Here is a 20000-nt window from a genome sequence, read left to right as displayed (position 1 = left end):
CTGCTCGTGCTTCCGTGGCTGGACGGGCCGACTGTGTGCCGACCGGCCACCCATCGTCCGCCCCCCACAACCCGCCCGGTGCGTGAGCGCGCGTGACTGCGGCCCGGACGAGCAGTGCAGGAGGAGTGCCACCGGCATCAGGGTCTGCGCGTGCAGGCACGGATACTACAGGCGCGATGCGAAGGACACCTGCAGAGGTAGGTTTGCGGGCGCGGAGAATGGGTGGATGTGACGTCATCGTGACGTAAACTGGTCGCGTCAGGTTGACGCGCGTATTTCAGCTGTTTCATTGGCGCATGTGCATGCGCATAATTATACGCACGTCCACACGCGCGCGCAGTGTGTGTGTGTGTGTGTGTGTGTGTGTGTGTGAGTGTGTGTGGTGTTATGTTGTGAGTGTGCGCGTGGTGTGGTGTCCGGTGTGTGTGGTGTGTGTGTGTGGTTGTGTGTGTTGTGTGTGTGTGTGTGTGTGGTGTGTGGTCGTGTGTGTGTCGTGTGTTGTGTCGTGTGGGTGTGTTTGTGTGTGTTTGTGGTGCGTGTATGTGTCCGTGTTTGTGTGTGTGTGTGTGTGAGAGAGAGAGAGTGCGCGTGGTGCATGTGCGCACGCGTGTGTGTATTATCTATGTGAGCGCGCGCGTGAACACGCATAGCATATTTGTTTACAATTTTGTATGTACGAATATGTATCCAATAGATGCATAATATTGTACGCTCATTACGACAGCTTCAATGATCTACGTGTTGCTACTGAGAATCGTCCGTAGAGACGTGGAACCCATCAACTATACACCAGTTCTGAACGACGTCACATCGTTCGAGTACGTCGACCTCACTACTACAGCCCACATTGGAGTGAGTATATTTATATCCCGAGTTAGGCGTCTCTGTCTTCCGTTAGATTCGATTCGCTTCACATTTTAACACGCGTTACAACAGCAGAGAGTATTATAAGTGGACCACTGCACATTGAGAACAGCAATTGTTTCGAGGATAATTGGCAGCGTTTTTTTGCCGTCACCTATACTGACCGGGTCAAGCAAACACATTATCACGAGAATGAGTAATAATGACTGTTACACTATTAATTAATTAATCGATCGATGGATCAATAAATTGATTAATGACCTATTTCATTTTATAAATGTAAACCGATGTGAAGTATACGTGAATCTATCGACGACTAAATTCGCAATTTTCTACTGTCTTCTAAAGGTTGAAAATGCACTAGACATCACGCCTATACGCGAGTATTACGTTGGTTCTGAGATCAACACCATCGTAGACCCGACTGCAATCAGCGCTGGCGACCAGGGAATCGTCTATAACATCACTGTTGCCGCAGACAGGTAGGCCTAACCTACTGAGATTATCATCGATATCTGCATCGGTCATACTATACCGTCTCCTGCGTAGTCCGTCCTGTTATGCAACCGACAACGCCTTTTATTTCGCGATGGGAAGAAATATTCCTCATTAATTGCATTCTCTGTTTCTACTTCTTGGTCCTAGTTTCTCGCGGTTGACGCTCCTTGTTGACGATACTTCTCCACCTCCTTCGATCGGCCGCATCGTCCTCCGTTACTCCAAACCTTCTCATCTCCGCCTCCACTCCATTCCTCCATCTAATTCTCTGTCGCCCTCGCGTCCTTCTTCCTCTCACCGGCTCCTGTCATGTTCTCCTCGTTTGCTCCTTATCTTCTTCTTCGCATTCTCTGCATTGAAATCCAACGAGGAAGAAAAAGACTAAAGAGCTAAAATATTTTGCCTACGTGAATGCCCATTGTCGTTGTCAGACCGTTACTTTTAAGTTGTCCAGTTTTCATAGCGCTAATATTTGTGAAGTTGTAAACGCCATGTTTCTAACCGTAATCTTCATAGTATACACACGGTCTGGTTGGTTTCATATTTTATCTTGTCTATCGATTAATTGCTTATCTGTGTGTCTGTTGTTCAGAGCGTATGCTGGAAGTGGAATCGATATTGCGCGGGAGTTGGTCAATTCCATCATATCTACGAACTACAGCCTCGGTGGAACCGATCTGTTTGTCAACCCTGTATTCGTTGTCAACTACACAGGTAGGCAAGCCACTATACGGCGGCTCTAGTAGCCTATGTGACATAAATTCCTTCAAGTTAAGCTAGGTGCATCGCTCACTTTCCCCATGTGATGTTGCGAGGCCAGCCGTCATGTGTTTCAGCTCAGGCAATCACAGATCAGTATTTTTCCAGCTTAGCCAATTGCCACGCCGTGTTTCATCAGCTCAGCCAATCACCGCTCCGTGTTTCACTAGCTTAGCCAATTGCCACGCAGTGTTTCACCAGTTCAGCCAATCACGGTTCTCCGTGTTTCTCTCTGCAGATTACAACGAGTGCGCCCGCAGCGAGCTGAACGACTGCAGCGCCAACGCCGTCTGCGTCAACTCACATGGTGGCTACAGCTGCGTGTGTCGCCCAGGCTTCTTCGACGCCTCCCCTGAACTGACCACGGCCCCCGGCAGGGTGTGCTACGGTAAGTGACACTGCTACAATAGATATTTAGGTGTGTATGTGCATGTATGTATGTGTGAGTGCGTGTTGGACAAAAACTATAGGGCGGCCCCCAATTATAGCGACAGCTATGGTGAGCTAACCGCTAAACTAGCCTGCGTGAGCAAGCCCTATGAGTTGGGCGGAGTTCCAGCCCGAGCGGAGAGTGCCCGAGAGCACCTAAATGTCAGCTCTTGTCCCTTTAATAATTTTATATATAAGCAGACACAGCATATTGGATAGTTAGTCATTGCAGAAAGAGATACATACACGTATAAATACAGACATACACATACACGGACGCACGCACGCACGCACGCACGTACGAATGCACGCACCCATGGGCACGTACGTATTTACGTGTGTCAATTATACGCCAGAACGGGTTAATTTAATATCGGCACTTGTTGATTGTGACAGATTGTCTCGCTAGTCAGTGCAGTAACAACGGCGACTGTCAAGTGAACACTAACGGACGTCGATTCTGCAGGTATGGTAGCAAAACTCTTCACCTTTACCTCTAGGCCCGCACTAATAAATAATAGTGTAAAACACCTGCTCTCCCTCGGGTTATATTATCCAAACTCTTTATTACTTTATACACATTACTGTATGAATAAGATTGAGAGGTAATAATTCTTAATGTGTTTTTCTCAGGCGTAGCACTATAGAATGGTTGATACATACTATTTGAGTAATGAAAGTGATGGAAATAATTTGTATTACAGTTGTTTCGCCGGTTGGACTGGTCCGCGCTGCGATATCAGAGAGGCGCCACCGACGACGATTACTGCCTGCAGAAACGCGAGAGACTGCAATGTCGCCAACAACGAAATATGTGGCTTTGTAGGTGGCGCCACCATCTGCCTCTGCCGGGCTGGATACTTCCGAAAGGAGCCGGGCACGGCTTGTCAACGTACGTCAATCAGTAGCAATAGCAGGAGCGTAGCTTAACTTATTTTTTCTTGTTGGGGGAGGGGGGGCCACGTGCGTGCTCTCTTCTGTGAAGGTGACCGCCATTTACCATTGATTGTATCTACATTTCTCATGAGGGTAACTGCTCCCATTGCTCCTTTCCCATATGGCAATTCTCATCCTTGCATTTGGCATAATCTCGTTTACTATATGCCTTCTTTGCAGATGTGTTTTAATGTTGTTACATTCAATCATCTACTTAAATTTTGCTGCTTATCGTCTATACATTTGCCGAATTAGAACATTGTATTGGCCAATCTGAATAATTCCGTGATGTCATATAGTAATGTCGATAATAATGTCGTCGACGTCGTTTCTCGCGCTATAGTGTCGAAGATGTACGTGATACTGCTGAGGATCGTACGTAGAGACTTAACACCGCTCAACTACAGGCCCATCTACAGCGACCACAGCTCATACGACTTCATCGAGCTGTCCAGGAGAGCAGAGACCGGGGTAAGTCAGACCTCGGAAATCCTATTAAGTGGGACAGTAATGCTTAAGACGTCTCGCACGAAATCTACTAATTATTTATTAATTACTAATTATAATTATAATTATAATTATAATTATTAATTGCTAATCATTTATGATATGGCGAAAGACGCATCGTCCTATTTAATCGGTTTCATTGAAAGGTCGAATAGAGGGCGGCAAGAAAGTAGGAATGCGAATTTAATGCACGAGCGTAGCAACGATTTCTAATGTTTATGATAATTATGGACATGGCATACTTTACCACAATTAATCTACAATCTGTTGTAGCGTGCTCGGTAACACCTTGTGTCTGTGTATTAATTCCTCTTTTCTTCTCCTAAAGTTTGTTTCTTTATTTTAACTCCGCATTATTTTTTCTCTCTAGCTGAACAGCGCGTTTGAAGCCAGCAGCGTACAGCCTGACTATATCGGCTCTAGTGTAACCAGCCTTATCGACCCCGCCACCATCAACGTGGCGCCCACTGGTGTCGTGTTGAACATCACTGTGGGCGTCGACGGCGCGTACGAAGACGGCGCCGTGAACGTTGCTCAGGCCCTCGTCAGGTCGATCATATCCACAAACTACAGCGTAGGCGGCACAGATCTGTTCGTCAACCCACTCTTCAAGATCCAATACTTTGGTATGCTTGCTGCGACTAGCGATTACTATTGATTGACCGCTGTGATCGTTCGTGAGGGCGCGATCGATTTTCTGATTGATGCAAGATGTGCAGATCTATCTATAGAGCGCTCATCCTCTCGTAAAGTTTTGCCTGATATGTATTTGAATATAATATATTCCTGAGATAAATAAATATATATATATATGTATTATATCAAGTAACTGAAAGAGAGAGCACGAGAGAGAGAGAGAGCGCGAGAGAGAGAGAGAGAGAGAGAGAGAAAGAGAGTGAGAGATGGAGAGGGGTGGAAGATAGGGAGGACACAAAAGCACAGTGACGTTAAGACTACGGTGATAATTATGTATAATATCTAACATTACGGTTTCGCACAGATGTAAACGAATGCGCGGACCCACTGCTTAACGACTGCGATCGCCATGCGGACTGCATCAACCTGGAGGGATCTTACACCTGCGTGTGCCAGGCCAACAGAGGCTTCTTCGATGTGTCTCAGAGACAGGAGCGGCCGCTGCCGGTTGGTCGCGTCTGCAAAGGTGACATTTAATATAGCGTATAGATATATAACAGATCTAGATATATAATACGGGAAGTGCCCCGCGGGTATCCGATATACATCACGGTCTCTGCATATGATAAATTAGCACGCTTGCTGTTAGTAAGTCACTGATCTGTGTTTCATCACGCGATGCAGTCTCGTGCGATTGTTGTTCAGTACACACAGTTTACGCTATATATTGTCGTTGGATTCCACAACGACTTAAAAACGAATTCATAACGAATTCATAACTGTCTTTTACTGCGGGCGTGAGAGGCTGTCTCCGTTCTACGTAAATATTCTAGCTGAGCTGTCACACTTTTCCTTTACACTATGTTCAGCTGATAATACTCACAACTAGTGGTGTTCTCTAATTCACATGGTCGACACATTTCTGCTTGTTCACCGTGTGACTAACTGCCGCGTGTCATCATTGCAGAGTGTCCCGCCGATCTGTGTAGCGACCACGGAACCTGCCGCATCAGCGCTCAAGGAGAGCCCTACTGCAGGTGAGTATGCGCGCGCACACAGTGTCACACCGCGGTTTGTCAAACCTACATAGATGTAAGTAGATGAATCTCTGCGCGATATGCCCCTTTATTATTCTTTACTCGCGTGGTGATCACGCAGTATCATAGATTGAGCGTTATGCGAGTCTAATAAGGCAACGCTGTATATCGGCAATCTTATCCGCAACATCGTGATGACGTTAAAGGAACACAATCTGGCATTTAAGAGATCTACGGCACTTTGAGTTTGCCCCAGAATTCCGCCCACCGATGATTGCTGGAGCCTGAACAGGCTCTGACGGCCAATACACAGCACCTGTTGCCACATTTAACAACTCTTAGCGCGCGCACACATGGATCAATGGTTTGTGCACGTACAATGACATTTACTTGGAGCACCTGTAAATTCCAGGCTGAGAGTGCCTGAGAGCACCCAAATGTCATATCGTGTCTCTGCACCGCGTGACTGCATCTGGTGTAATCCACTGGCATCAACATTTCACGCGTCTGTTTTCAGCTGTGACCAGGGCTGGCAGGGTTCTATGTGCAATCTCAGGATCGTCCCCCGGCCACCGCCCTGTGGTAACGGTGGCAGCTGCGACGCCGACAACAACGAGGTGTGTGGTGAGGTCCGAGGATTCCCGACGTGCGTCTGCGCACCTTCCTACTTCCGGCAAAACAATCGCGGACGCTGTAGACGTAAGTAACCATGGAAACCGTCCAGTTGTATCTCATCCTCTGCACAGAGCTTGGACAGTGCATTGATCGTAATCATGTTCTATAACGTTTGTCATCGTGTTTTCCTCCGTGTATGCAACAAGTAAAATAGATCTGATAAATCGAAATATACATAGTTACAGGAGTCTATATCAATAGACTATTGATAGACTCCTGATAGTTACATGATGTGTTATTAAGTTACACGATGATACGTTACACTGTTATATCAAACGTGTTTTGAACGCCGTGAATGAATGTGTGTCTGCATCGCGTTTACAGCATCGATGGTATACGTCATCATGCTGAAGGTGGTGAGGAAAGACGTCGTACCAATCACTTACCGACCGGTGCTGGCCAATGTGTCCACCTACGACTTCTACTACCTCGCCACCACCGGTCAGGTCGGGGTATGTATCACGTTTACTCTCATGCCCATAGCATTTCCATTACTGCTCCTCCACCAACCTAGCTGAAAAATTATCTATTATCTAGCCAGTAGAACCACGGATGCTATTAACAAATGGGTAAAATATTTGAAATGGGTAAAATATTTGAAATGGGTAAAATATTTGAAATGGGTAATTTGTCACGTTGTTACTAATCGGGTTGTTCAGAGAGCATGACGTCTGCTCGTTCTTCCACTTGTTTTAAGTGGATATATGTCATTTATCACTCGCATATATTATTAGGGTGATAAAGCATTTAGAAACATGTTAGATGCTTATTTGACACTAACATATCTCACTATATTGATTAATCGATTGGAAGTATATTAGGCAGCTATTTGACGCTAACACATCTCTCTAGGTTAATCAATCATTTGGAAGTATATTAGGCTGTTATTTTGCATTAACATGTTTCTCTAGGTTGCTAAGGCATTTGGAAGTATATTAGGCAGCTATTTAACACTAACATGTGTTTCTAGGTTAATCAAGCATTCAGAAGTATATTAGATGGCTATTTTACACTAACCTATCTCCCCAGATTGACCAAGCATTCAAAAGCACCAACGTCGGTCCGTACTATGTCGGCTCGAGCGTGAACAAGCTTGTCGACCCTGTGACGGTGAACGCCGGTAGCGGCGGCGTCGTCCTCAACGCAACGGTCGGCGTTGATCCCAGCTACCCGGGAGATCTGCAGACGTTCACGAACGAGTTCGTCAAGTCGCTGGTGTTTACGAACTACAGCGTCGGCAGCACGGATCTATACGTCGATCCTCTGACGTTCGGAATCAATCTGACAGGTGGGTGTCGGCGAGTCGAGTTAGTGTAGTTAGTGAGTGCTAGAGTTAGGGTTAGTGTCAGAGTTAAAGTTCGGAATAGGGATAGTGTTAGGGTTAAAGCTAGGGTTAGAGTTGGATTAGGGTTAGGGCTAGGGTTATAGTTGGGTGTTAGAATTAACGCATACACACGCACACACACAAACACGCATGCACACACACACACACACACACACACACACACACACACACACACACACACATCGTTCGGACGAGACACACACACACACACACACACACACACACACACACACACACACACACACACACACACACACGCACACACACATACACACGCACATGTCGAATTTCATGCTGCAACTGTCGTCTTCATTCTGATAATGTAGATTTCAACGAATGCGCTCGGCCATCTTTGAATGTCTGCCACCGCGATGCCATCTGCGTTAACACTATCGGAGCGTACGGCTGTGTCTGCAGACCAGGATTCTACGACCTGGCCAGCAGGGGAAACCAGCCTCGCGGTCGTACCTGCGTCGGTAAGTAACCGCATCAACAAGATGGCGTCAAAAACGCATCATTGTCTGACAGAATTCTGACGAGAGCTACGAGCTGATGTCTGCGATAGGATTACTCTATGATGAGTACATGTGTCTATGATCGACTCTAGCCATGTGTGAAGAAGAGGAAGCCTAGATGGACTCTACGGTGCACAGCCCCACTGTACTGCCCCACGTGGGTTCAATATGTATGCCATATTATGCAAAAGTTCTGGAGATGGACTCTGATGGGTTGTGATGGTCGGTTCTGATCACTGATATCACTGTATAATTATTTAATTATTATTTATAATTAATTTATTTAATCAGCTATGTTGTCGTTCTTTCAGCTTGCCCGACGAACTACTGCAACGGTCGCGGTGACTGCATCATAGACGACTTCGGTAGACAGGCGTGCAGGTAAGCGACTATTCCAACACCTCTATACTATAGCCACCGTAGTCTATATATAATGTATAATATCTGTATATATATATATATATATATATATATAACAGAAATTAATAGTGAGGTGCGCTGTCGGTACATATCCTAAGTGGTGTCAGTCGGTGCTGCTGATTTCTCTGTCTGCAACAGGCAAAGACTGCACAAGAACCTTTAACGATATGTGCTATACTACGTGTATATGTGTTCATATATGTATGGCTGCATGCGATGTTTATTTATTATATGTAAAACACCGCTTATCTAGTTTAATTCTTTGTCTTTTAACTTAAATATTTAATTTTACAATTCTTTTGTACAGTTGCCGTGTTACAATTCCCTTAATGTTCGTCATCAAGATATTTATGTGCTCTCTTTAACGCTTGTATTTTTCACACTTATCCACACAGCTGTGCACCGGGATGGACGGGAGAGCGCTGCGCCCGCCAGGTGGTGATTCCACCGGCAGGTGTCGTGTGCGTCGACAACACACAGTGTTCGGGTCGTAACCGCGAGGTGTGCGGTGTTGTGAGGAACCAGCGCGTCTGCGTCTGTGGTCCGGGTTACAGCAGGAGGGGACCCCGCGGACAGTGTCTGCGTAAGTGCCGGCTCGCTACTCGAATACTGCCATATACGCGCTATGATTCTATATAGTAATTACTATTAGGCGTTGCATAGCCTACTATTATTATATTATATAATAATTTATTGATTATAACTCATATAAGTGACATAACATTGACGATAAATCCGATTTTTTTCGGCTTCGGCGTACGCGAGTATGTGTGCGCGCGCGCGCGCGCGCGTGTGTGTGTGTGTGTGTGGTGTGTGTGTTGTGTGTGTGTGTGGTGTGTGTGTGTGGTGTGTGTGTGTGTGTGTGTGTGTGTGTGTGTGTGTGTGTGTGAGTGTGTGTGTGTTGTGTGTGTGTGTGTGTGCGTGTTGTGTGTGTGTGTGTGTGTGTGTGTGTATGTGTGTGTGTGTGTGTGTGTGTGTGTGTGTGGTGTGTGTGTGTGTATGTGCGCTCACCTCCCGTGCCGGGCGTGCTTGTGTCTGTGACCACGATGCTGACCGCAGCTGCGCCCTCTATACTTCAGCGTCTCTCATCTACACCATACTTCTGAGGGTCGTCCGACGTGACGTCATACCGCTAGAGTTCCGGCAGGAGTACAGGAACCCGTTGTCCTACGACTACTACAATCTCACGACTACCGCCCAGACCGGGGTAAGTCTACGTCTCCTGTGACTGTGCGGCGTGACCGGCGTCAAGCCAGTTAGATGGCCGCCAGCATCTTCACGACTATATTGTAACTATTCTCGTACTAAACATTAATACATTTCTTACTACATCTACTATACATATACATATACGTATGTATATATACGTATATATATATACATACGTATGTATATATACATATACATATACACCTACGTAACTATAACTATCCTTACGTTACCATCGCACAGGTGAATCGTGCTCTCGACTCGACCAGCATTAGCGATTCGTTTATCGGTTCGCGCGTCCTGGACATCAGTCCACCGAGCACCGTCGGTGCTTCTGGCGGCGTCGTGTTTCCGGCCGACGTCACGTTCCACGCAAACTTCCCGGGTTCTGTCATCGACGTCACGCAGCATCTGTGGCAGGCGATAGTCAGCGCAAACTACAGCCTCGGTGGCACGGACCTGTACGTCGACAGACTCAACTTCACGCTCAACTATCGGGGTGCGTTACTTAATGTTAATAAGTTTATAATAACTTAATTAATTTATAATATGTGCGTGACACGTGCAGAATCACGCATAATATACAAGAGGCCCGGTAGCGGAAATATCGTGAATATTCAGTACTATCATAAGTCTATAAGTTTGTCGGAAGCAGCGTCGGAAAGCACGTCCTGCCTTAACCGAACACAACACTTTTGTTGTCCCAAATTATTTTCATTCGCTGTATGCTATATATAACGTTTAGTTGTGAAATAAAGAGCTGCTGTGACGAATATGATTATGTATTACTTTCCACTCCTTGGCTGACGACTTGGAATGCGGATTTCATCCGATAGTAATGCTCAAAATCTGAAACTCGCATTTCGAGATTGCAAACTCCGATTTCGAATGAGATATTCGGGCTTTGGTCGTGGCGATGTAATAACTATGCTATTATAATTTATTATAATTTATATAGTTATATTATTAATACGATTATCTTCTGCCGCTGACACAGACGTGGACGAGTGTTCCGACCCGCTGCTCAATGACTGTCACGAGGATGCGGTGTGTCGCAACCTGCCAGGCACCTTCCGCTGCACGTGCAAGCCCGGGTACATCGACCTGACCCCTGCTGTCGCCGGCCGCAGATGCGTCTGTAAGTACAGCGCCCTCTAGCGAGAGCGCCGTGAGTTCACGCTCGCAGTCACCGCATAGTCAGTCGTGTAGAAAGTTAACGGGCAGCTTTGTGTTTTAATAAGGTACCCGCCCGTCGATGTCTTGCGTATCTGACAGGTAGATAATAGTCAATCAAGTATTATATCAGTCAAAGACTGTATAAGCTAAAATTCGCAGTTTTTATTGCTATCGATACCCCGTATAGCATATTCACTATACTATGCGCTCATTAGCAAGGAATCAGTTTTGTACACGCGCGTGTTTGTTGCAGACTGTCCAAAAGATTTCTGCAGTGGTCATGGCGAATGCAAGGTCAATTCTAATGGCGCCCGAGCATGCAGGTATGGCTACACCGCTGTGGTGATAGAAATCTTTAACTTTACGCTCAGTTACGATGGTATTTGTTTTGTTATTTACACTTATTTGTGTTTCACGAGTTGAGATCACCAAAATATCATTTGTTGATGCTCGCTGGCCGAAAGCTGGTGTGTTTGGTTTTTGCGAGTTTCGTTATTGCGATGTATATAACTATGAATATTATCGCTGTTAACCAGTGTTGTCTGTGTATGCGTGCGCTTGCGTGCGCGTATGTGTGTGTGAGCGCGTGCGTGCGTGCGCGTGTGTTCGCGTGTGTGTGTGCGCGCGTGCGCGTACGTGCGTGTGTAAGATTGTGGACTAACATTGATTATTTGTCTGCTCTAGCTGTGAGGCCGGCTGGATGGGAGAGCGCTGTGATGTATCGTTCACTACGCCGCCGCCACGCGTCGGCCCCGTCTTCTGCCGCACGGACCGCGACTGCGATGCCGACAACAACGAACTGTGCCGTAACGTCGGCGGCCGCGGCGTCTGCATCTGCCGCTCCGGCTTCATGCGGCGTTCTAACGACGCCCAGTGCAAACGTGAGTCCGCCATGTTTGTTATGTGGTCGCGAGCGACTACGTCATCTCTATTACATGATGACACGCATTGGGTATATCCATGACCTCTTGTACCCATTGACTCTCTTATATACGTACTAAAAGCTGTTACGTCACGCAGCTATTTCTTCCGTTATTATCTTTTCATATTAGATTATGCCGGGTGCTATATTTGTTAAACAATAGTCGTTTGCAATATAATATTTTAATTCTTAATTAATTAATTTTTATTAAAAGTTATTTTGTTAAAATAATATTTTAATTAAAAATAATTAATTAATTAATTTTTATTAAAAGTTATTTTGTTAAAATAATATTTTAATTAAAAATAATTAATTAATTAATTTTTATTAAAAGTTATTTTGTTAAAATAATATTTTAATTAAAAATAATTAATTAATTAATTTTTATTAAAAGTTATTTTGTTAAAATAATATTTTAATTAAAAATAATTAATTAATATTGCATACATAAATAATATTATGTATTATTATTGTAATTTATAATAATAATTGAACATTTCAGCGGCCCAGCTGTACGTGCTGCTACTGATGGTGGTGAGGCGGGATCAGACGCCGATAACCTACCTGCCCGTGCACTCCAACCCTCTCTCCCCGCAGTCCATCGAGCTAGCAAACCTGGCTACCGCAGGGGTGAGTAGAGTCCTCATAAATTAGATGCTCATTTATTTATATTTATTTATATAACAATTATTTAACCCAATTAATGATTTTATATAATAATAATTATTAAAAAATTTAAATTTATTTATTTATTTTTAAATAAGTTATATCAGCTAATTATGAATTAATATATTACAATTATTAGATAGATATCACTGAGGTCAGCATAATAGACCATCACTTAGCACAAAACCTAATTTCGTTTTTTTTATTATGAATCACGTAAAGGTGAACAGCGCGTACGACACCAGCAACCTTGCTTCTGTCTATATCGGAGCCGAAACCCTGAACATCGCCAGCCCTGAGATCATAGACGCAGACCCGCGAGACGGCATCGTATTCAGGGTACTGTTTGGTGTCGACAGAAACTACAAGGGTGAGACTTCTTCTAATTGTTTACTCATCTCGTGAATTGATCTATAGAGTTCTATAGTCTCGAAATCAACGTAGTTTATATCGTGGTATTACGTGATAGTTGCAGTTTGCTGATTTTCACCGTTGTAACGCAGCCTGTGGGCATAGATGTGCAAAGCATGCTCAATGTTTACATATTATGCGTACAATATAATATATAATGCAATTATACATATAATGCATGTACAATTTATGTATTTCTAGTCGATCCATCGCAGCTTGTGAGCACCCTGAGGCAGTCTATCGTCAACACAAACTACAGCGTCGGAGGCACAGAGCTCTATGTCAACCGACTTGACTTCACTTTGCCATATACCGGTAAATGCTTAATGAAAATAAATGTTTTGCTATCACTCGGCGTGTACTTCATAAAACACGTATGCTTAATGATAGTAAAGGCGATAGGAGTGAGTAGATATGATATGTGTGCGAGTGCATGCATGCGTGCGTGCGTGTGTGTGTATGCATGCGCGTGCGCGCACGTGTGTGTGTGTTATGTGCGCGCAGGCTGTGCCCGTGCGTGATTGTATCTGTGACGATGCTGACCGCAGCTGCGGCCTCTATACTTCAGCGTCTCTCATCTACACCATACTTCTGAGGTCTCGTCCGACGTGACGTCATACGCTAGAGTTCCGCAGGAGTACAGGAACCCGTTGTCCTACGACTACTACAATCTCACGACTACCGCCCAGACCGGGGGTAAGTCTACGTCTCCTGTGACTGTGCGGGTGACCGGCGTCAGCCATTAGATGCCGCCAGCATCTTCACGACTATTTGTAACTATTCTCGTCTAAACAATAATACATTTCTTACTATCTACTATACATATACATATACGTATGTATATATACGTATATATAATATACTAGTATGTATATATACATTACATATACACCTACGTAACTATAACTATTCCTTACGTTACCATCGCACAACAGTGTGATCGTGCTCTCGACTCGGACCAGATTACGATTCGTTTATCGGTTTCGCGCGTCCTGGACATCAGTCACCAGCACCGTCGGTGCTTCTGGGCGGTCGTCGTGTTTCCGGCCGACGTCCAGTTCCACGCAAACTTCCCGCGGTTCTGTCATCGACGTCACGCAGCATCTGTGGCAGGCCGATAGTCAGCGCAAACTACAGCCTCGGTGCACGGACCTGTACGTCGACAGACTCAACTTCACGCTCAACTATCGGGTGCGGTTACTTAATGTTAATAAGTTTATAATAACTTAATTAATTTATAATATGTGCCCGTGACACGTGCAGAATCACGCCTAATATACAAGAGGCCGGTAGCGGAAATATCGTGAATATTCAGTACTATCATAAGTCTAATAAGTTTGTCGGAAGCAGCGTCGGAAAGCACGTCCTGCCTTAAACCAACACAACACTTTTGTTGTCCAATTATTTTCATTCGCTGTATGCTATATATAACGTTTAGTTGTTAAATAAAGAGCTGCTGTGACGAATATGATTATGTATTACTTTCCATCCTTGGCTGACGACTTGGAATGCGGATTTCATCCGATAGTAATGCTCAAAATCTGAAACTCGCATTCGAGATTGCAACTCCGATTTTCGAATGAGATATTCGGGCTTTGTCGTGGCGATGTAATAACTATGCTATTTATAATTTATTATAATTTATATAGTTATATTATTAATACGATTATCTCTGCCGCTGACACAGACGTGGACGTGTGTTCCGACCCGCTGCTCATGACTGTCACGAGGATGCGGCGTGTGTCGCAACCTGCCAGGCACCTTCCGCGCTGCACGTGCAAGCCGGGTACATCGACCTGACCCCTGCTGTCGCCGCGCGCAGCAGTGCGTCTGTAAGTACAGCGCCTCTAGCGAGAGCGCCGTGAATTCACGCTGCCAGTCACCGCATAGTCAGTCGTGTTAAAAGTTATGTGTGTGTGTGTATGTGCATATGTGTGTGTGTGTGTGTGTGTGTGTGTGTGTGTGTGTGTGTGTGCGTGTGTGTGTGTGCATGCTTGTGTCTGTCTGTCTGTTCATCCGTCCGTCTGTCTATCCTTCCATTTATATATTTATCTGCGAATTACTTATTGACTACGTATTTAATAGCAACAATCTTCGCGTATAATCTCTGCGCGTTGTGTGTTCGCATCTTGCATTCTCACATGTTCTGGCTTCTTTTCGCAGGCTGTCCCCGCAGCTTCTGCAGCGGCAACGGCGAGTGTGTACTCGACGCTCAGATGAGACCGTCATGCGAATGCACAGGACTTTGGGAGGGAGAGCACTGCGACATCAGCCCGACAGGTAGGCCTACAAACCGCTGTTCAACATAGGTGTTTGAAGATCTTCCGCTCCATCTGCGGGAAAGCATCAGATTTAACGTAGAGAATCGACTGGTGAATCGGGAAAAGCATTGTAAATGTAACGTTTGCTACACACATAAGTAGGCTGTTGATATTAACAGTAGTCAGAGATGATATTTACATGCATTAATTCCACTATATTACATCTCGCATTACGTTTCAGCATCTATAAACTCGTAAATTTCGATAACATGCGCGCTACACACGAACATAACATGCCCAGCATGAACGCAGAATAGATATCTGTAACCATTTCACGTTAGATGATCACGCACCATCTTACTCCGCAGAATGTACGCCAGCGTTCTGCCACAACCACGGCTTGTGCAGGGTGGAGAACAACGTACAGGTGTGTCGCTGTCTGGCTGGCTGGCGGGGAGAGCGCTGTGTGACAGCGAGCATTCGGCCGGCCGGTGTCGTGCTCTGCAGCCGCGACAGCGAGTGCAGTCGCAGCAATAACGAGGTGTGCCGCGCCGAGGAGGGTTCGCAACACTGCGCCTGCAAGCCTGGATACTTCAGGAGCGCTCCGGGACCACGAAGCGTGCGCCTGGCAAAACGAAGGTCAGCACCATCTGAGTAGTGGTTACGGGTGTAGCGGGCAATAGTGTGTGGCGTGGCGTGTCGATGTGTGGCGTGTGCGCTGCGTGCGTGTGGCGTGTGCGTTGCAAGTCGTGGGCTGCAGGTTGCGCGTGTGAGTGCGCGCACCGCATAAGATCTCTTTAGCTATATATATAATAATAGAGAAGTAGAGAGATGATTATAGCATTATGATAACTAGATGAGTATATGAGGATAATAGGAAGAAGTATACGCTGTACAGATAGAGAGAGCGCGAACTAACATAAGTAGCAGTAGCGAACAGCAGTAATATAGTATAAGTATAAGTATAAGATAAGTAACAGTAACAGTATAAGTATTACATCGCATTGCTGTGCATTGTATCGTATTGTATTGTATAAACTGTGCATCGCTCTCCAGGAGCTCAGCTCTACGTACTACTGTTGAGGGTCATACGTCGTGACGTCATACCCATCCACTACATCCCCGCATATCGCACGAGGAACTCTGCTGACTACGTCGTCATGACAACGATAGCAGAGCGCGGCGTAAGTTTACAACGACCTGATAACTGCCATTCCCGTTGTGATCAATTCCCGTCCACGTTTAGAATGTATCAATTACATATCTAATCATTACATATACTGATTCAAACGTCGCAACGCATAATAAAGTAAAGAGGAAAACGTGGATTGGGAATTGAAACCAGTTACGCTTGAGCGAGGAGGCTCGAAATCGTTTCCAAAATTCTGAACTTTTGAACCTAACTTACTTATCATAAAGCTGTCATATACGTCCTGTGCCTTCAGTTACTATTACCTTTATTCAATTTATCTATCTAGCTTCCTCTCTCCCTCTCTACCCACCTACCTAACCACCTACCCACCTACCCACCTACTTACCTAGCTACCTACCTACTCATTTACCTATACCTACCTACCTACCATCGTCAGATATTTTACCAAACAGAGAGCAGGTTATAGATAGAATGTTGCAGTGCGAGGCGATTCTATAGAAGTGCTTCTTCTATTCTTATAGATCAACGTCGCCTACAACAACACCGAACTGGCCCCGCAGTACATCGGCGCTCACATTACGGGCATAGGAAGCCCGCTGGACATTGGCTACGGCAGCGAGGGCATCGTCTTCAACGTCACTGTTGGTGTCGGCGTGGACTTCAGGGGAAGGGTGACCGATATCGCCAAGTATCTGGGCGAGTCTATAGAGAAGACCGACAACAGCGTGGGCGGCACGGACCTGTACGTGGATGGTGTCAACTTTGCTCTATCGAACGGTAAGGGCTGCATACACACATAGAGAGACACACACACGCACATGCACGCGCACACACGCGCGCATACACACACACACACACACACACACACACACACACACACACACACACACACACGCACACGCACACGCACACGCACGCATACATACACGCACACGCACACGCACACACACACATTCGCAAACCAACACACCATGCGCACACGCACGCGCACGCACACGCACGCGCGAGATCCATACTACGCACTAGAAGCAGTACATATTAGAATAGTAAATGTTTGCCTCACGAGGATGGCGAGCGACAATCACAATAAATATGTTATATATAGCGCTGAGAAATACTGCATTGTAACTGACGCGTTGTAAATGCTGTAACACTGACCCGTTCTCTTCTCGTGCTTCTCATAGACTTCAACGAATGCGCGCACCCATCGCTCAACGACTGCCACCACAGCGCCCTCTGTGAGAACCAGCCGGGAACGTATACGTGCAAATGCCTGCCAGAGTTCTTCGACATGAAGACAGTTAACGACAAGCTGCCGGTTGGAAGGGACTGTCGTCGTAAGTTGCCTTCACTTGCGCCTTCTCTCGATCGTGATATCGTAGCCAAAAGATTTTCGTTGGCGCACGCTGGGTGTGGGTAGCGTTAACGGAGTTTACTACTATACATAATAGAATAAAGTATGATACAAATTATGATGTGAAATACGTGGATTGAGACCGTGTCTACCCTTACGCTGTGTTTACAGACTGCTCATCGGAACAGTACTGCAATGACAGAGGCACGTGCTTGTTCGACGCCAAATCAAACCCAGTCTGCCGGTAGGTTTGAGAGCACGAGCGTATCTAGCCACAAATTACCTTTACCCTACTCTCACTACTACGTGGCGGGAGGCCTACGACGTATAATGCACGTAGAGCTTTGTCACGCTAGAGCATACCTATAAACATTATTATAAATCATATACATTATACCTAGAGTATGGATATCGTTATGGTGGTTGTGCATTTCCGTTCAAATCGCGTATAGCCATAGCAACGCAAGGCCAAGCGCATTATTTAACCCATCATTACAGTTACGATGTTGACTCTCGTAATATATTAACCTGAGATCCCCCATCAAACTTTTAAACATCTAAAAGCTACTATCACCCTCACGAAACAAAGGGATGAGTCCGAGCAGCGCCGCCACCTATGAGCAGCATTGTCAAGTTTCCAGGTGTCACATCCCGGTGTTGACATCGCGGTTGATCTTGCTGCAGGTGCATAACGGGCTGGCGAGGCAGGAACTGTGAGAAGGCTGATATTAAGAACGAGCCTATCGGACCTGCCTGCGGGTCCATACTCGACTGCGACAAGTTCAAGAGCGAGGTTTGCGGCACCGTCGGCAGCCTCGACCGCTACTGCGTCTGCAGAGCTGGCTACTCCCGCAAAGACGCCAGTGAGGCATGCGTGTGTAAGTAATTTATTATCATGAATAGACCATGGATGGAGCTATTATAGTAGTACTGGTCGTCATCGTCGTCGTCGTATGAGTAATAAACAGTAAAGAATAGTAACATGAACATCAGCAGAATAAGAGGAGGTGTGGGGGGGAGGGAATGGATCAGAGCTTTAATGGTGAATAGTTTTATGTTTTGGGTTCATTCTTTTTCATGCTGGTTCGTTTTTGTAGATCAACATTAATATGACGATATTATGTAGTTTTATATATCAGGTTTGATATAAATGTCAACATCCACCTTAGCATTTACTCATCACTGGAATGTTACTCAACGTCTCTTACCTACCGAGACTGAAGTTGTTAATTAAACGTAATTTGTCTCCCTGCAGCTTCTCTTGTTTACATCATTCCACTGAGAATCACTCGCCGTGAAGCCATTCCACTCAGGTTCAAGAACGACTACAAGAACAAGTTATCGGAGGAGTACCTCAACCTCACCAACCTGGCAAAGTCCGGGGTAAGTGTGCGCTTATCTCCCCTAGGGAGCTCATGTCCTAATAGCGCTGAGTGGGTCTATGTCCCCCAGGGTACTATCGGAGGGTACCCTGGGTACGGTTCGATATATCGGAACGTACAAATAAGCAATAACAATAATTATTGTCGATTAATATATTGTTGTTTTTTTATTATTTATTTATTACTATGATGGATGAAGCTTATTATTATTATTTAATATTAGTAGTAGTAGTAGTAGTAGTAAGTAGTAGTAGTAGTAGTAGTAGTAGTGTAGTAGTAGTAGTAGTAGAGTATGAGCGTAGCAGCAGCAGGGCAGTAGCAGCAACAACAGGGCAGCAGTAGCAGTAGCAGTAGCAGGCAGTCGCAGTTAGAAGAATTATATGCAAGCAAAATATTTGACTATGCAGCACATAAATAGTGTTAAGGCTAATAACTATAAAGCTTGCTCATACGGATTAATAAGTTAAGTTAAATATAAGTGCCGATAGTATAAACGTTGGCGGAACACGTGCGATTTTCTAGCAGAGACGACGGATGAAACGGAGGTAAGACCAGTAGCGGGTTAAGCAAAGAAGCCAGAGCGAATGCAACCGCCCTTGCGTCCAGGCGCCGCAGAGTTCGGCTCGTTCCACGGCAGCTAGAGGCCCCCATGGGAATACGGTTACGAGGAGACTACGGAGACGACGACGGAGACGCCGCGTAAGAGGAGACTACGAGGAGAGCTACCGAGGGAGACGCCAACAACGCGCAGCATGCAACAGATCAGCTGACAGCAGCAGCAGCGACAGCAGCAGCAGCAGTAGAAGCTACCAAGAACAGGCAGGCGGAGCGGAGGAACTACCGAG

The 20000-nt window shown here is 45.6% G+C and overlaps 1 protein-coding gene across 1 annotated transcript in view; it reads left to right on the top strand.

Moving 5' to 3' along the window:
* Positions 1-20000, top strand: part of LOC106817328 (transmembrane cell adhesion receptor mua-3-like) — a 28392-nt gene that overhangs the window by 1266 nt on the left and 7126 nt on the right. The window contains exons 3-27 of the mRNA XM_014821988.1: positions 1-197; positions 725-852; positions 1213-1346; positions 1955-2076; positions 2360-2509; positions 2947-3016; positions 3255-3442; positions 3830-3957; positions 4364-4619; positions 4994-5155; positions 5597-5666; positions 6184-6365; positions 6666-6793; positions 7371-7629; positions 8013-8162; positions 8513-8582; positions 9017-9204; positions 9701-9828; positions 10074-10329; positions 10828-10968; positions 11260-11329; positions 11691-11887; positions 12431-12558; positions 12817-12964; positions 13207-13320. The exon at positions 1-197 is cut by the window's left edge and continues 64 nt beyond it. Of these exons, the coding sequence (XP_014677474.1) occupies positions 1-197; positions 725-852; positions 1213-1346; positions 1955-2076; positions 2360-2509; positions 2947-3016; positions 3255-3442; positions 3830-3957; positions 4364-4619; positions 4994-5155; positions 5597-5666; positions 6184-6365; positions 6666-6793; positions 7371-7629; positions 8013-8162; positions 8513-8582; positions 9017-9204; positions 9701-9828; positions 10074-10329; positions 10828-10968; positions 11260-11329; positions 11691-11887; positions 12431-12558; positions 12817-12964; positions 13207-13320 (3764 nt within the window). The remainder of the gene's footprint in view (positions 198-724; positions 853-1212; positions 1347-1954; positions 2077-2359; positions 2510-2946; positions 3017-3254; positions 3443-3829; positions 3958-4363; positions 4620-4993; positions 5156-5596; positions 5667-6183; positions 6366-6665; positions 6794-7370; positions 7630-8012; positions 8163-8512; positions 8583-9016; positions 9205-9700; positions 9829-10073; positions 10330-10827; positions 10969-11259; positions 11330-11690; positions 11888-12430; positions 12559-12816; positions 12965-13206; positions 13321-20000) is intronic.

Source organism: Priapulus caudatus, unplaced genomic scaffold (genome assembly GCF_000485595.1).
Source record: "Priapulus caudatus unplaced genomic scaffold, Priapulus_caudatus-5.0.1 Scaffold1683, whole genome shotgun sequence".
Lineage (NCBI taxonomy): Eukaryota > Metazoa > Priapulida > Priapulimorpha > Priapulimorphida > Priapulidae > Priapulus > Priapulus caudatus.
The sequence above is the reverse complement of the archived record's forward strand: the minus strand, read 5'-3'. Positions and strand labels throughout refer to the sequence as shown.